The sequence below is a fragment of the Podarcis filfolensis genome, assembly GCF_964270895.1.
Source record: "Podarcis filfolensis genome assembly, chromosome: 5".
In the NCBI taxonomy this organism is placed as follows: domain Eukaryota; kingdom Metazoa; phylum Chordata; class Lepidosauria; order Squamata; family Lacertidae; genus Podarcis; species Podarcis filfolensis.
In genome coordinates this window covers 1,070,141-1,088,192 of record NC_139608.1, presented here as the reverse complement: position 1 = coordinate 1,088,192, position 18,052 = coordinate 1,070,141, and the positions used below count along the sequence as shown (strand labels likewise).

The 18,052-nt window shown below is 51.0% G+C and overlaps 1 protein-coding gene across 1 annotated transcript in view; it reads right to left on the bottom strand.

The window, feature by feature from the left end:
* Positions 1-14,432: 14,432 nt before the first annotated feature.
* Positions 14,433-18,052, bottom strand: part of MB21D2 (Mab-21 domain containing 2) — a 60,516-nt gene continuing 56,896 nt past the window's right edge. The window contains exon 2 of the mRNA XM_083612886.1: positions 14,433-16,449. Within this exon, the coding sequence (XP_083469012.1) occupies positions 15,185-16,449 (1,265 nt within the window). The 3' untranslated portion in view covers positions 14,433-15,184. The remainder of the gene's footprint in view (positions 16,450-18,052) is intronic.

Below are 18,052 nucleotides of genomic sequence, written 5' to 3'. Positions count from 1 at the left end.
CTAGAGCAATTCCAGATAAGGAACAAGGAGGGGTCTGCATGTACAGCAAAAACAACTGGGTTGGGTAAGTGTTTTCAAGGGCTGTGGTTGCCTGGGAGATGTTGAGGTGCTGGGGTGGCAAAAGGTGGTTAGCCAAAAAATACACGACCAAGATGACGTATTTTTCTTATACAGTGGTACCTCTGGATACAAACGGGATCCGTTCCAGAGCCCTGTTCGCATCTAGAAGCAAACGTAACTAGCGACGGCATGTCTGCGCACACGCGTGTCGCTTTTCGCCGCTTCTGCGCATGACGTCATTTTGAGCACCTGTGCATGCGCAAGCAGCGAAACCCGGAAGTAACGCACTCCATTACTTCCGGGTTGCCGCAGAGGTAACCCGAAGCGCATTCAACCCGAGGTATGACTGTACCGGGTGTGGGCTAATTGAAATGCTCTCACTCTGGACTCTGCCAGTGATGCATTACTGAAGAAAGTCTGACTGATTGGGAGTTTGGTGTGGGTCTCTGTACTTCAACCCCCAAAGGGAATTTCCCCACACACTAGAGATGAGCTTGCAAAATTAAAAAAAATTAAAAATCAAGCAGAGGCCATTAGCACACACTTGGACACCTTCCTAAGCATATTGGTTCGGAGGGGTGTGCCCAGGCAAGCATAGAGAGAGCGTCCAGGTTTGCCAGAAGACCTCCACCAACCGCCTGTGATAGGAATTTTGAGGTCTTAGATATATGGTAATGTTCATAAGTGTACCAACCAAGCATGTACATAGATCAGCACAGGAAGACCAACCTGGAACCATTTTGATTCCTAAACAGAGCAAATTTTTCTCTGCAAGGTGCCTTATGAGGAACGATGCCTTATGAGGAACGGCTAAGGGAGCTGGGCATGTTTAGCCTGGAGAAGAGGAGGTTAAGGGGTGATATGATAGCCATGTTCAAATATATAAAAGGATGTCACATAGAGGAGGGAGAAAGGTTGTTTTCTGCTGCTCCAGAGAAGCGGACACGGAGCAATGGATCCAAACTACAAGAAAGAAGATTCCACCTAAACATTAGGAAGAACTTCCTGACAGTAAGAGCTGTTTGACAGTGGAATTTGCTGCCAAGGAGTGTGGTGGAGTCTCCTTCTTTGGAGGTCTTTAAGCAGAGGCTTGACAACCATATGTCAAGAGTGCTCTGATGGTGTTTCCTGCTTGGCAGGGGGTTGGACTCGATGGCCCTTGTGGTCTCTTCCAACTCTATGATTCTATGATTCTATAAGGTCAAACTGGAAAAGCCTCCCCATTGTCTCTTTCCTCACAAATCCTGTCTTAAGGGCACATTTAAGATATGAATAGGGTGTGAGTTTCTGGGCCAGGTCACAGGCTAAGTATTTATCATTACAAAAGACTGGCCAGGCTACCCAGGCAATCCAATCAAGTAACCTGCCAGACAGGAGATAAACAACATTCAAATTTCTGTTTTAAGACCGCCTTTTTGTGATGTAGCTGTGATGTATCTGAGGGGTGGTCTTAGGTTACACCCCTTCTGTGATGTATGTATGATGTTTCTGGGGGTGGTCTTGATCTACAGGGTGGCAATTTCAAGTCTTTATAAGGCTTTGCACACCATTGTTCTGGGTTCCTCCTCCTTTCCTGCGGGTGAGGGGAGCACCCTGTTGCAACAGATCAATAAAGATCAAGCTTACTAGCTGTTTTGCTTCTCAATATTCTCTGGTTGGCCTCTGTTATCTTCTCCTACCAATAGGGAACCTATGTAAGGACTCTATATGAGCTCTTGGATACCCCATAAGGGAAAAAGGGCAATTTTTGTTTACAACACGCCTGAATCGAAGGCTTACCTGATGGGCTTGCTCCAAAATGAATTCTTGTGGAGGGTATTTTGATGGGCACCCGCCCACCTTCACTTGACAAACTCACCTTTCAGTTATTTGATTTCAATTCTCCAAGGAGCGAGGGGCAATATTCATGGCTCCGCCCTGCTTTTAACCGCACAACAATCCCATAAGGTAGGTCAGTCTGGGAGATAGCGAGCAGCCGAAGGTCAGTGCGCTCCGTGGCTGGGTGGGATTTGATCCTGGGTCTCCCTGGCCTTCGTCCCACAGCCCTCTCCCCTCCTCCTCCTCCTCCAGCTCCTGGGTGCTTTGCCTGGTTCTGCTCAGTGTGGAAGGACCAAGCACTGGGTGGGTGGGTGGGTGTGGTCAGGGTCGCCCCAGGGCCTCCCTCACAGGGTTATGAGGATTAAATGGGGAGATGGATAAAAGCATTGACACCACTGCACATTCACGGGGGGGAAAGGTGGGATATTAATGCAATCAATCAATAAAACACACACGTACAATAGTGGTGCAGTCTTCCCCAACAGGGTGTGTGTGTTGTGGAAGACTGCACACCGTGAACTTGTTTCAGCTGTTGGATTCAGCTCCCTCTGCTGGGCCAAAGCAGCACTAAACACACACAGACACACACCCAAAAATAAAAATACATGAATCGTGGAATTGTAGAATCTTAAAGTTGGAAGAGACCCTCAAGGAAGGTGAATGTGGTTAACTGGTGATGTTACCAACTAAAGAACAATGGCAAGAAAAACTGATGGGATATGTAGAAATGGCAAAGCTAACTGAAAGACTAAGAAAATAGAGACTTTTAAAAAGATGGGGAACCATATACAGTGGTACCTCAGGTTACATACACTTCAGGTTACATACGCTTCAGGTTACAGACTCCGCTAAGCCAGAAATAGTGCTTCAGGTTAAGAACTTTGCTTCAGGATGAGAACAGAAATTGTGCTCCGGCGGCGCGGCGGCAGCAGGAGGCCCCATTAGCTAAAGTGGTGCTTCAGGTTAAGAACAGTTTCAGGTTAAGTACGGACCTCTGGAACGAATTAAGTACTTAACCCGAGGTACCACTGTACAGTCATACCTCGGGTTGAATGTGCTTCAGGTTGAGCACTTTCAGGTTGTGTTCCGCGGCAACCCGGAAGTAACTGAGCGCGTTGCTTCCAGGTTTCGCTGCTCACGCATGCGCAGATCCTCAAAATGATGTTGTGAGCATGCGCAGACGCGCCATCGCATCTTACTTTCTATTCAGGATGTGAACGAGGCTCCAAAACGGATTCCATTCGCATCCCGAGGTACCACTGTACTGTATGTTGTATTTACAGAAACAATGTAAAGAAATGGACTCACTAGCAGGTTTTGAGTAAACACTTACAATGGACAAAATAAATATAGAAAGTACAACCTAATGTTAGAATGATAAGAGGATAGTAAGAGTTAAGGAATTTAATATTAATATTTAACAACAAAGAAAATTGTGTGTTAAATTGGGGAAATTGTGTGTTAAGAAACCAGAAGAGGAAGTTGAGGGAAGTCGGGGGGAGGATTTGGGAATTGCATGTTTTGTTATTTGATGTTATTATGATAAAAATGTGAAACTTAATAAAAATTATTTACAAAAAAAACCCAACTAGTGAGGGACTCATCCAAGAAGAGAAGACACACACACACACACACACACACACACACACCCGCCAAGAAAGTTTCCTGTGTCAAGCTCTGGAGTGAGTGGGAGACATTTGTATGACTGTCTCCATGGATGTGCTGGTGGTGCTGGAGTCCCCCAGGCGGACTGAGGGTTAAGGACTCCACCAACTCCTTTGTTCTTGTTTAGTCATTTAGTCGTGTCCGCCTCTTCGTGACCCCCTGGACCAGAGCACGCCAGGCCCTCCTGTCTTCCACTGCCTCCCGCAGTTTGGTCAAACTCATGCTGGTAGCTTCGAGAACACTGTCCCACCATCTCGCCCCCTGTCGTCCCCTTCTCCTTGTGCCCTCCATCTTTCCCAACATCAGGGTCTTTTCCAGGGAGTCTTCTCTTCTCATGAGGTGGCCAAAGTCTTGGAGCCTCAGCTTCAGGATCTGTCCTTCCAGTGAGCACTCAGGGCTGATTTCCTTCAGAATGGAGAGGTTTGATCTTCTTGCAGTCCATGGGACTCTCAAGAGTCTCCTCCAGCACCAGAATTCAAAAGCATCAAATCCCTTAATTGTGCTGCCCTTCCCAACCACCTTGCAAGGTCGCCGTTCTCTTTCAGCCTTCTTTACATGCGAGGAGGGATACCAATGCCGAGCAGACGCTGGTGCAGGTGCCACAAAACGTCCCTTCCACTTTTTATAAGAACTCGATCTTTTTGCACATTATCTATTAATATTCCAGTTCCGGAACCATATTTTTCCATGTAAAACGTGCAAGGGTAAGCAAGGAAATAATAAAAGAATTTATTGAATAATTATTAAACTACAACAACACTACAAGATGGAAGAAGTAAAAAAACAAATTTTGAGATCACACATGGGTGAAGGGGAGTGGGGGGTATAGGGGAATTTATAAAAGTTTCTAATATAATATTTCTAATTGAGCTGCATTTATATATAGCTAAGGGAAGACTATAGCAATTAGGTATATTTTAATCTAGACAACTATGCAATAGGCTTATGTTACAAAACGAATATGGATTTTGAATTTGAGCTTTGTAATTCTTTTTTGGTTTTGGAAAATATATGTGTGTGTGTGTGTGTGTGTGTGTGTGTGTACACACACACACACACATAGATCCTGCTCTGTGGAACTCCCTGCCCTTTGACACCAGGTATGTGCTGCGGCTGCATTTTTTGTTGGGGCCTGCTAAAAATATTAGACAAGCCTACCCAGGAACTTCGAAAGTTGGTTCAAATCTTAATCTGCTTTTACTTTATTGCTGATTTTATCTTTGAATTTTTTTTTGCAAAGGATGGCTTCTACAGTTTTTACTGAGAATTCTGTTGTTTTCTTCTGTTTGTAAACTCCTTTGAGGGGTTTTTTATAAAAGATAATCAAATGGTCTACAAATCCTATTAGCTATATAAATAAATGCAAAGTGTGGCTTAGAACTTGCCTTCGCCAGAAGCTGGATTGCAGGAAAGGCTCCTCTGTAACTATACCATCAGACGGGAACTTTCATGCAAGATCTCTACAAGGATCCCTGGGATTGGGTGTTAAGACTTCTGAGTTTTATCCATATTTTAATCTGTATTAAACTGCTCCCCCCCCCCCCGAATTGCCACTAATTAAAACAGCACTCGCATCTCTTACAGGTGGGAAGTATAGAAACTTCATTCAGGGACCTCCTTTTGAGGAAGCACTGCAACTAGGCTGGGGAAACACAGCCAAGGTTTCATTTTGTTTTGGGTTGTTTTGGTGGGAGGGATCATGTCTCCAAAACACACAATGTGTGCTGGTCCCCGGGGGGTTACCGTGCGGCATGGTCCAAGTCCAGTCCGAGGTCGAGGGTGTGGTATGGAGGCTGTCCGTCAAGGCTGAAGCAGGGTCCAAGGCAGGGAGTCGGACGAGGTCAGGAGATCCGTCAGAACAGGGTGCAGGCAGGAACTGGCTACCAACAACGTTGCTCCCACAACTTGGGACTGGGGCTGGCCGGTTTTTATCTGCCCTGAGGCATAGGGCGGTCCCGGTCCACAGGTGACTCGCCTCTCCTGGCCTTAAGGCGAGCACTCCTCCTGCAGGAACTTAGTTCCCTCCGCCTCTCTGCCCTGAGCCTCTGCAGCTCAGGAGAGGCTGGAGGGTTACCGGACCCAGAGGCAACCTCACCTTCCCCTAATGGGGCTGAGAGTGGAGCACCTGCAGGCAATGGGTCCTCGATAGTCTCCGGAGCCAGAGCAGATTCAGCTGGTGTCTGCTCCTGAGGATCCAGCACAGGTGAGGACCCTTCAGGCTCAAGCCCCAGCCCCGCCTCAGCTGGTTCTGGAGGCGGGGAATCCTGTGCAGGCTGGGATTCCTCAGGTTCAGCCTCTGAATCCGATTCCCAGGCCATCACACCCTGGAATGTTATGGGGCACTTTGGTGATGCTGCTACTCAAGAGACCATATTCTTCTTGGGCTCCTGGACGGCTCCATCGCTCACAGCTTCTGCCAGAGAGAAACGAGCCGGAGTTGTGTTGTTCAGATCTGCTGCTTTGAAGCTCTCAATAAAGAAGCCAAAGCCACCAGGCCTCTAAAAATGCTGCTCTTGTTAATCAATTAAGCCTGCATAAATTTGCATAGCAACATAGGAAACCAAGCCAGGCTGCTGAGCCACCAAATCCATATAGTCTCCAAAGATGGGCAGAGGTACCCAAGGGGTTCAGACCAGGGGTTTTTTTCCCAGCCTTCCTTGCAGATGCTGCTGGGGATTTCATAGACTTTTAGAGTTGGAAGAGACCCCCAGGGGTCATCTAGTCCAACCCCCAGCAGTGCCCCACCTGGGGCTGGTGGGAGTTGTAGTCCAAAACCTCTGGAGGGCACCAGGCTGGGGGAAGGCTGCAGCCAGAGAGGAGATGAGCTGGATCACCTGGGATATGGAGTCCCATAGCATGGGCACCACCACAAAGAAGGCCCCTTCCCACCAATTGCACCTTAGGCAGGGGTGTAGCCAGGGGGCTGGGGGCAGCTGCCCCCAATCAAGTAAATAAATAAAAAAATACTTAATTAACTGGCCAATTAAGTTGCTCAGTTCTGCCCCCCCAACCTAAATCCTGGCTATGACCAGTGCTTTTTTTCCAGGGGGGAACACAGGGGTACGCATACCCCTAAGCATTTTGTGAATCTAGGTTTGGCCTCCAAGTATTTCAATATGAGTAGGAAAATCAAAGTACCCCTAAACCTTTTGTTGTTGTTGTTTAGAAAAAAAGCACTGGCCATGCCCATAACTTTAGGCACCAATTGACCTGTAGAAGACTGAAACCCAAAGTGGCTGGGTAAGATCGTAGAGGAGGCAGCCAAGGGATGGATATCCAGGTTCTAAACGGCTTTTAAATCAAGTAACCTGCCTAAAAAATCAACAAAGTTCCAAGATACCTTAACGTGGCCCCAAGACCTTCCAGTGTCTCATTGCCCGCAGGACTGCTGCACTGAGCCAAGGTCTATTGCGCCCGCTTGCAACTATTCCAGAGGGCAGTTTTCACATTTTATTCTATTTACTCCCTTTATACCCCACCTCTTCTCTGGGGAGCTCAAGGCGGCATGCATGGGTCTCCATCTCCCCATTCCATCCTGTGGGATGTGAAACACAAGAGCAGTCAAGTACAACATTCCTAGAGTGAACATGTTTACACATGGGGAGGAATGTTTGTCCAGCCAGCAGGTCAACTTCCTGTTTCCTCCTGGGCTGGGACAGACTTCCTCTGCATGTGACCTGAGGTGGGCGTGACCTTACCTGGTCAGGTAACAAAACAGCACAGGGGAGGCAGCCATTTCTCTCTCTGACTCCATTCCTTGAAGAAATAACATCTTCTTAGCCTGAGATGCTCTCTTGGCAGCCAAGAGAGGACAAAGGAAATATCATCTTATGGGATAGATTCCAGGTGTATATATTTTGTAACTTAAGTCTGCCTTCTGGCATCCATCTGTGAACAGAATGTGTGTGAGTAAACTCTTTTATACTTTTATACAAGACTGTGTTGTGTCTAATCTTTTATGAGGGAATAAAGGGAAATTACCAGGAAACTTATTTTAGAGGCTTAAACAAGCCTGGCAAAGACACTATCCGCTGTACAAGTTTAAAAGGGGAATGTTATTCTGCTAAATTGTAGAACTTGTTAACACAAGTTGGGAAGGATATAATTAAACAATACAGCCTCTCCTGCCTCCCTGAACATTCCCACATTATGGGGTCTCCCAGGGTCACGCCCATCTACCTGGTTACATGCAAGGGGAGGAGACTCCAGACCAGGTGTGACAGGAAGTCCTCCTGGCTGGGGCAACATTCCCCTGTGTGTCTACTCTGGGAAAACAGGAAATGTTGCATTTGACTGCTTTTGTGATGTTACATCCCACTGTTTTAAAGCCATCTCTGAAGGATCCTTGCACTGCACTTCCTACATGATAGTAGTAGTAGTAGCAGTAACAGTAATTATAATAATAACGATTTATCATTTATACCCTGCCTATCTGGCTGGGTTTCGCCAGCCACTCTGGGCGGCTCCCAGCACGACAAAACATCAAACCTCTAAAGCTTCCCTAAACAGGGCTGCCTTCAGATGTCTTCTAAAAGTCAGATAGTTGCTTCTTGCCTTGACATCTGATGGGAGGGCGTTCCACATGAGGGGCAACTGACCCCCTTCCAACACCGCAGTTCTGTGATTCAAGCGGTTGCACAGACACCTGCGAGGGGTTCTTTAGCTCTGCTGTCTGCATTGCGTGAGGTTGGCCCAGTGGCGTAGCGTGGGGGGTGCAGGGGGGGCCGGCCGCACCGGGCGCAACATCTGGGGGTTAGGGTTAGGGGGCACAAATCCATGGGTTAGGGGGCGCAAATCCATGGGTTAGGGGGCACAAATTACTTGCCTTGCCCCGGGTGCTGACAACCCATGCTACGCCACTGGGTTGGCCTGCATGACCCTCACGGTTTCCTTCACACTCTACAATTCTAGGACCTCCTAAGGACAGTGGCGTAGCGTGGGGGGTGCAGGGGGGCCGGCCGCACCGGGCGCAACATCTGGGGGGCGCGCTTGCCACCTCCGGAGTCGCCGAAGAGCCTCGGGCGCAGGCTGTAGCAGAGCCCCATGTCTCGCGGAACCGACGAGCTGTGCGCGCGTCCGGGCTGAAGGCGTCCGGCAGGCAGCGGCTCTCAGCGCCCGCCGCAGTCCCCGCGCTTCAGGGCCGCGGAGGGCGCGCCAGGCAGCCCCTCCTCACAGCCCTGCCTCCGCCGCTGCTACTGCAGCTGCTGGGCCATGTTGCATTTTCCTCGCCTCTCTGCCCTCCTCCTCCTCCGGGCAAGCAGCATCGTTTGGGCGGCAGCGCCAGCGGCAACTCGCCTCAGATCACCTGACACGGACCCGCCGCCGCCGCCGTGGCTACCTTACCATAAATACCCCAGCCCAGGCAGCAGCAAGAAGAAGCTGGCAGCGGCGGCAGGTTAGGGGTTAGGGGGCGCAAATTACTTGCCTTGCCCCGGGTTAGTGGGCACAAATTACTTGCCTTGCCCCGGGTGCTGACAACCCACGCTACGCCGCTGCCTAAGGAAATCTCCTTAACGGGGTTTTTTTAAGAAGCGGTTGTTGGGATTCTTTCCCTGCGATTCCTGCGTTGGACTAGATGACTCTTCCACCTCTAGAATTCCGTGGGAGCCCCCTTCTGCCTCAGTCTCCTTTCTGCCAAGTCACTGCTATTCCCCACGCCCTGGAAGCCGCCAGGCGAGAGGCAGCGAGGCAAGGAAGTTGCATCCCATGACTTTAACGAGGGGCGACAGGACGTTTACCGAGTCCCTCTCAGCAGCGGCGCTTTACTCCCGATTAGCTCCGTGTGGTGCAGGTGCGGGCGGACTTCTGCCACCAGCCTTCCCTTCCCAGCCAGTGCTTCCATATGGCAGGAAGGGGCTGGCGCCAGACAGTGGCGTAGCGTGGGTTGTCAGCACCTGGGGCAAGGCAAGTAATTTGCGCCCCCTAACCCATGGATTTGCCCTAACCCCCAGATGTTGCGCCCGGTGCGGCCGGCCCCCCCTGCACCCCCCACGCTACGCCACTGGCGCCAGAACACCTGCAGGGGCACAGGGGCTTGCAAACTGCCGGTGCTCAGGGGGATTCAGCCCAGCGTGGTGCGATGGCTTTCTCCGAAGACGGGGAGACATCGTGGCCGCCTCGCCCTGGGCTTGCACCGAGGGAGGGAGACAGCTGCAGATCGTGGAATCCTAGAATTATAATTGGAAGCCCCCCCCCGTGGAACGCCCTCCCACCAGATGTCAAAGAGAGCAACAACTACCAGACTTTTAGAAGACATCTAAAGGCAGCCCTGTTTAGGGAAGCTTTTAATGTTTAATAGGGTATTGTATTTCAATATTTTGTTGGAGGCTGCCAGATGGGGGGGTATAAAAAACAAATTATTATTATTAATATTATTAATATTAATACCCCACCCATCCGGTTGGGTTTCCCCAGCCACTCTGGGTGGCTCCCAAACAGATTAAAAACAAATAAAACATAAAACATTAAAAACTTCCCTAAATAGGGCTGCCTTCAGATCTTCTAAAAGTCAGATAGTTGTTTACAGGGGTACCTCAGGTTAAGTACTTAATTCGTTCTGGAGGTCTGTTCTTAACCTGAAACTGTTCTTAACCTGAAGCACCACTTTAGCTAATGGGGCCTCCTGCTGCCGCTGCGTGATTTCTGTTCTCATCCTGAAGCAAAGTTCTTAACCTGAAGCACTATTTCTGGGTTAGCGGAGTCTGTAACCTGAAGCGTATGTAACCCGAGGTACCACTGTATTTCCTTGACATCTGATGGGAGGGCGTTCCACAGGGCGGGCGCCACCACCAAGAAGGCCCTCTGTCTGGTTCCCTGTAACTTCACTTCTTGCAGGGAGGGAACCGCCGGAAGTTCCTCGGCGCTGGATCTCAGTGTCCGGGCTGAATGAGGGGGGTGGAGACGCTCCTTCAGGTATACTGGGCAGAGGTCATTTAGGGCTTTAAAGGTCAGCACCAACACTTCAAATTGAGCTCGGAAATGTACTGGGAGCCAATGTAGGTCTTTCAAGACCGGTGTTATGTCGTCTCGGCAGCCACTCCCAGTCACCAGTCTGGCTGCCGCATTCTGGATTAGTTGTAGTTTCCGGGTCACCTTCAAAGGTAGCCCCACATAGAGCGCATTGCAGTAGTCCAAGCGGGAGATAACTAGAGCATGCACCACTCTGGCGAGACAGTCTGTGGGCAGGGAAGGTCTCATCCTGCGTACCATAAGGAGCTGATAGACAGCTGCCCAGGACACAGAATTGACCTGCAAGCTGCTTCTTCCATAGTTTCAAAACCAGTCACTGTCAAAGTTTTGCTTTTTAAATGGATGGGAGGGAGGAAGGGAGAAAAGGGAATAAAGCAGTGCAGGAGGGGGAACAGGGAGAGCTAGAGAAGGGGAGCAGAGAAGTGCGTTTCTGCTTTCCCAGCTGCTCTGGGCCAGGGCCTTGTGCTTTAGATTTTAGGGAGATGGGAGTTTATATATAGCACACCTTGGCCAGCGAGAACAGAACATCACCTGCCCAGGCTTTTTCAGCACACTCAGCAACAGCGACCAAAGGCTGACCTGCCGCTGCCACACTCCCTGTGGCTCAGCCCTTTGTTAAAACTGTTCTGCTGGGGCTGATCTGAGCACCCTTTTTTGGAGAGCTTTTGTTCCTGGCCCAACAGCAGGGGCTCGGCTGAAAAGGCCGGAGAGCAAGTCTTGTTCCTACAGGCCCTTGCAGCAGTGGGGTGTGTGTGTTTCCTCTCCTTTGATCTCTCTGACCTTCTGAGGCCGTGTTCTTCCGTGTCCCCGTTTGACCTCCAGGTGCGCGCAGATGCCTCGGAGGTGGGAGCCAAGGAGAAGACTTTGCACTTCCAACAATCCTCCCACCCCCTTTTCTATTTTTAAAAAGATTAATGAGCATTCTCTGGGAGAGAATGTGGGATGGAAGGGCCCCGACGAGGGAGGCTGGAGAGCTCAGATTTCGGGGGGGGGGGGGGAGAGAAGCTTTCAAAAAAACCCAGTAGCATTGCAATGCAAATGAGGCTACTCATTGCATTCCCCAAAAAGTAGTCTTTGCAACCCTGGTGCTCTTGCAACTGTTCTGGACTACACGCCCCCCCCCCCCAGACAGCACAGCCATATTGTTGTGAGGTGTGTTTTTATTTGGGGGGGTCAGTTTGGATGATGCCCTGAGTCCCTTCCGATTATCATGGTCCTCTACCCTGAGATTCCTGCCTTGCAACGGATTAGATTATACGACCGCTCGGGTCTCTTCCAGCTTTACAGTTCAATGACCAAGAAGGTCTCAGGCTGACCCAAACAGACTGACCCTTCTGAGGCAAAGGTGGAAGTGTGGCATGGGGGGTATGAGGGAAAAACATTTGGGGGCAGATTTGTGTGTGCTGGAGAATGCAGAGAGGCCTGGGGGGGATAAGGAGGGGAGTTTGCATAGTGCAATGAGGGATTGCAGAGTGCAGAGTTCGAATCTCTGCACAGCGAGGACCACTGCAGTCTTCCCTGAGCCTTCCTATTTGCAAAGAGGGGGGGGGAGAGAAGGGATAGTGACCTACCTTTCATGTACGATGGAGCTCAAGCAGGTGAATCCCTTTGCCTTTCCCTGCACAGAAAAAGCTGCCTTTTCATTTACGAACCAATTTATTTAAAGCCATTTTGACCCTGTCCTTCAGCCAAAAAGGCTCCCAGAGAGGCTTACAAAATATGGTTTAGAAAAACAGCCCCTGCCCGCAGGCTCACAATCTAGAAGACGCAGACCAGAAAGGAAGGGTCTTTGCCAGCCATTGCCAGCTGGCGACTGCTGCTGCAGACTACAACTCCCATCAACCTCAGCTCCACGTGGCCAGGCTGGCTGATGAGAGCGGCTGTCCAAAAGCAGCGGGGAGGGGGCACATGGCCAGGTGAAAGGCTGACCTGTTCTGGCGGGCAGCAGCTATCCAGCCTCTCGGGACCAGAATGGTCTCCGCTGATCCCCATCACGGGATTCTCTTTAAGCATAGCTGTCAAGCGTCCCTTATTTGTCGGGAAAGTCCCTTATCCCAGCGCCGTGTCCCGCTGCTGTCCCTTATTGATGATGTCCCTTAAATTTCCCGGGTTTCAAAGGAAGCAGCTCCTCTCCCTCCCTCCCTGCCGGCCAGGGAGGAGGGAGGCTCCAACTGTGTTGCTTGGCTGCGTTGCTCACCCAATAAGGAGTCTAAGAACGACGGGGGGGTGGAGCTTGCATGCCTTGTGCCGATCAAATCGGGCACGTTGCCTGGGGACTCGCCTTTGCTCAGCGCTTCCCAGCGGAGAGGTGACGCTAGTTTTCCTTGCTGCATCTCCTTTGTGGGGTTGCTGCGCTGTGGGAACCACCGCTTGAGGCTTAATTTGGCTGGTGGCTGGGCTTTCTGCCTTTGGCTTGGAGGGGCTCAGAAGTTGAAAATATCTGTGCTCCGAAAATCCCTTATTTTGGCTGCTGATCCCTTATTTTCAAATCTGTAAGTTGACAGCTATGTCTTTAAGTGGGGGTGTTGGTGTATGGACTCCCCCACTGAGCGACAGGGAGCCCCCTCTATGGAGGGACACTGGACGCCATCTCTGCCCCTCAACGAGCCAGGGTGAAATGAGAGCGGGGACCCTCAAGCAGGCAGCGATGTCAATCACAAAACAGGCCCCTGAAGATAGCCCCCCCCCCCAGCCAGACTCTGCTCTCTGTTGGGGCTGCAGACTTTCTTGTGGTCCTTCTGGGACGGAGCCCTCCTTGCCTGAGCTCAGTTTACGAGGGTGTTTCCTTGGAACTGTGTGCCAATCGACACTATAAATGAAAGGGGGGGCTGTCGTGGCCTTTGGTACCTCCGTGGTCCTCCTCCCCATCTTTTTAATCTGCAACCTCAAGGCTAGACTACACCACTGCCTGCTCCAGGCCAGACGGCCCTTGAAGGTGCAACGCAAAGTGAACTGCCTTTTTTTTAAAAAAAAAGTATTATCTGCCGTCCTGGGCTCCTTGAGGAGGAAGGGAGGATATAAATTTAATAATAATAATAATAATAATAATAATAATAATAATAATAATAATAAATAATAGCAGAGAGGTTCCCAATGGCCCATCCAGCCCAGGCTCCTGTTCTCACAGTGGCCAACCAGGTGCCTTGATGGGAGACCCCCCAAGCAGAATTCGAACACGAGATCAATACTCTCCCCTCCACTGGGATTCAGAAGCACGGCTGCCTCTAGCTGTGGAAGCAGAGCAGAGCCAGGCCTGTGTGTGTGTGTGTGTGTGTGTGTGTGTGTGTGTGTGTGTATCTAGCTCAATATTGTTTGCACTGGCTGGCAGCAGCTTCTCCAAGGGTTTCAGGCTTCTCTCTGAGACCCCAGTGAGGGTTGAAGTCCAGGCCTTCTGCAGGCAGAGCAAATGCCTGCAGCTACAGCCGTTTGCCTTAATGCAACGCAAGGTTCTAGTCCTCATGCTTCCGAAGGGCTGGCTGACACTGGAAGCCACGGCTATGCATTGTGGGCACGGACGGCAGCTGCGCCCCAGAGAGCTTCTCCCACCCCTCCCCAGAGATGCTGCTGGGAGCTGAACTCAGTCCCTTTGGCTCTCCCACAGAGCCGGGTCTCCCCACGCCCCCCATCTTCCGCCAGCAGGGAGGCCCCCACATGGATTCTCTGGTGAGACCACAGAGCAGGAGCTGTTGGCACGGCCGCCTCTGGCGGATGCAAGAAACCGAAAGGGGGCTTAGGAGAAGCTAAGCAAGGAGGCGAATTTATCCATGGGCTCCCTTGCAAAGCCCTTCTATCCAGGCCACGGGGTCATCTGCCAGCCGGGAGCCTCTCTCAGTGGATCCAGGAAAGCAGCAGGGACTGAGCACCAGGAAGAGGGGACCCCCCCCACCCCAGAAGCCGGCAGATGATGTCATTAGTGCAAATTAACATTTATAATGGTACGTTCTTTAATAGCATTTAAATAAGGCTTTGAATAATTACACGCACTAAAAACTAACATTCCAGAACCGTTTTCCTTTCCCCCGCGTGGAAGTGGGCCGAGGCCCCTCTCCTTATGCCATGAGAAGTCCAAATCTGAGCTATTACATTCAAGAAGAAGTGACTTGGGGGGGGGCTGTGTGTGGGAAGCAACACCCCATCGTTTTGGGACGTTCCATCACTGTTTGCAAAGCCGCCTAGGTCCTTCGGGGTGAGCAAAAGAGGAAATGAAGCAAATGAAAATGGGACACACCCCCTAGCAATGGAAAGGAAGCCACAACACCCCCACCCACCCACCCAAAAAAATCCCCTTCTGGAACTCCTCACACTCATGACCTCGGAGTCAAGGGAAGGAGCTCCAGGAAGAAAAAGCAACAGAAGATCAACACGGAAAAGAAGGTTGCAAAAAAGGAGGAAGAGGGGGAAACCCAGGAAGTGTGGCTTCAGGTATTCCTCAAAAGCGACACACAGTCCGGAAAGGGGGGAAGCAGCAGCAAACGAAACAGTGAGAAACTGCCCCATCCTGCAGAACCAGGAAAAAGTCTGTCATTCGTCCTCCGCGAATCCAATCTAAGCTGGATATGTGTTTTTTAAAAAAAGATTCCAAAAAGGGGAGAGGGAGGGTGAGGGTCTTGGGGTGGCGGTGAGCCAAGGCTCAAGTCTGAAACTGGGGTGGGGTGGGGAGAGAAGCCGTCCCTCAGAAGAACTTGTCATCGATCCGGAAGTGCGGCCGCGTGACATCGTCCGGGTTGATGAAGACGGAGATGGACTTGCCTGGGTTCTCGGTGACCAGCTGCTGGAGCTTTTTGGCCAGCCGGTCATCCGGCTGGCTGGGGTCTCCGCCATCCGACTGCGGGGAGGGGATGCTGGTGGTGCTGCCCCTCCGCTGGAGCTCCAGCGTCAGCCGGTTGGCCGCCTTGACATGCTCGATGGCAGTCCGGAGGTGCTCGGCCGGGTCCGAGCGCACGGAGGAGAGCTTGCGGGCGTGGAGCATGGCCGTCTCCTCGGAGAGGTGCTCCAGCATGTTGCACTGGGGGATGAAGTAGTTGGGGCACATCTTATTCACCAGGCAGTGCTGCAGGTCGTCAATGAGGCCCAGGAGGAAGTGGGCAGCATAGTCCTCCTGCGCCAGGTAGCTGGCGGGCAGCCGGTCGCAAGCCCAGAGCATCATGCTGCGCAGGTGGTAGGGGCTGATGGCCTTGGGGCGTGAGAGCAGCTTGATGATGATGGCTTTGCACGCCTGGTAGGCCTGCATGAGGCTGCCGGAGATGCACTTTTTCAGCTGGACCTCGCTGCGGGCAAAAGACAGCCTCCACTCGTTGTCCTTCCGCCCTTTGTGGGAGCAGGCGGGAACCAGGTAAAACCCGCTGATCACCTCCTCCTCGGTGATCTTCCCGTCCCAGAAGTGGTTCTCCATCAGCCAGCTCTGGGCCACGGCCGGCCAACCTTTGAAGGACACGACGGGGACAATGTCATAGAGCATGCGGCTGCTGCCCACCCCCAGGATGATGGAGATGATGGTCCCGTTCTTCTCCACCTTCTCCACCCTGGGCATCCCCCTCTGGGGCTTCTTCTGGATCTCGGACAGGACCACGCTGATGGAGTCGTGGAACCAGTCGGCCACCTTGGTGGGGGAGAAGAAGTAGTTGGTGGCCCCGTTGATGTGGTCCACGATGGTGCAGCAGTCCTTCCACTTGCTGATGGTGCCCTCGTCAAAGAGCCGCAGGCTCAGCCACGAGTGGCACAGGGCCGAGTGGCGCATGTCCAGGGTGACGGGCTGGTTGCGGTCGTGGAGCTTCAGCGCCGGCACCAGGAGGGTGAAGTCCATGTCGTAGTCGGTGCCGCGGGCGTAGATGTTCAGGTCGTCCAGGTCCAGGTCCACCACGCCTTCCCGGACACCCCCAGAGAGAAGCAAGTACTCGTTGGCAACCGGGAGCTTTTGGTCAAGTTTCTGCACCATGCCTGCAAAGAGAACGGAGAAGAAGTTCAGAAAGAGGAGAGCAGGGCATCCTCAGCCTCACTGGTTTGCTATAAGATGGCAACGGAAAGACCTTATTCCTTTCAAGAGCTCACGCTTGTAGGGAGAATTAAAATATGTACAGTGATACCTCTAGATACGAACGGGATCCATTCCGGAGCCCCGTTCGCATCTAGAGGTAAACGTATCTAGCGATGGCACGTCTGCGCACGCGTGCATCACTTTTCGCCACTTCTGCGTATGCGCGTGATGTCATTTTGAGCGTCTGCGCATGCGCAAGCGGCGAAACCCGGAAGTAACGCACTCCGTTACTTCTGGGTTGCCACGGAGCACAACTCAAACGTGCTCAACTTGAAGCAAATTCAACCCGAGGTATGACTGTAATGGGAAAGAAAGTAATAAAATGCACCATGGAAAGGGGAGAAGGGGAGCCAATATTAATCATGTATTTTTTTGTATTTGGAATGTTATTGTTTCAAGTCTAAATGAAAATGAATTTAAAAGAGAGAGAGTTAACCCTTATGCAGGAGAGGGTGTCTGCCTAAACGCACATTCCTCCACATGGGGTGGGAATGTCTGCTGCTCAAAGGTTGCTGGACCCAATTTTTCCCATTGTCATCCACCATGAAGGGGCAACATCTTCACCTTATTCCATGTCGATGGGAAATGGTAGCAATCTAAGCCTTAAGCACAAAGAGTTACAGGAATTGTACAATCTGCGTCCGCTGCAACTTTTATAGGGATATTAGATCTTGTCTGATCTTACCACTGCTTTCTCTACAGTTGGGGAAGTCGGGCGGTTTTTATGTCTCTGTTTTTTTCATGGCAAATTCCAATCCTACGATCCAGCCAAGTTCCTTGCTGTGGTCATCAGAACTAGGTCACCATTATTAAAGGAAATATGAGCTTCAAGTTCCAGTCGCCTGTATTTTTAAACTATTTACAGATTCACAGAATTGTAGTCCATCTCCTGCAATGCTTTAGTATGTCTTAAATTATCACGGTCAACTGGATAATTTTATCGTTTTCTCCCTTTTCATAAACCGTTTTTATACAGCGGTGTGTAAATGTTATATAACAAATAAATAATTGGCAGCGTTGGGGAACTTCTGGCCCGCTGGTCAAATCAGGCCGTAAAGATGGGCGCTGGTGTGGACGGCATGCTTGGTTCACTTCGGCGGGTCATGGCATTAGTTCAGGTGGTGCGCATCAGATCTTTTAGATCAACCTATCTCTCTATCCCGGAGGCACTCTGGCCCCATTTACCCCCCAGAAAAGTCCCAATGAGAAGACCGGAACACACCCTCTCCTCACAGCGGCCAACAAGATGCCCGTTATGGGAAACCCACAGGCAGGATTCAAATACAAGAGCAACATCCTCGCCTTGTGTGGTTTCTACCAAGTGACATTCAGAGGAATTTGCTGCCTCTGACAGGGGAGCGAGAACCCAGCCCTGAGAGTTAGGAACCTTTCTCTCCTCTATGAATTTTTCGCACCCTCTTTTAAAGCCATCCAAGCTGGTGGACATCACTGCCTGTTTCTTCACACAGCACCTAGTTAAACTCTGGAACTCCCTGCTGCAGGACG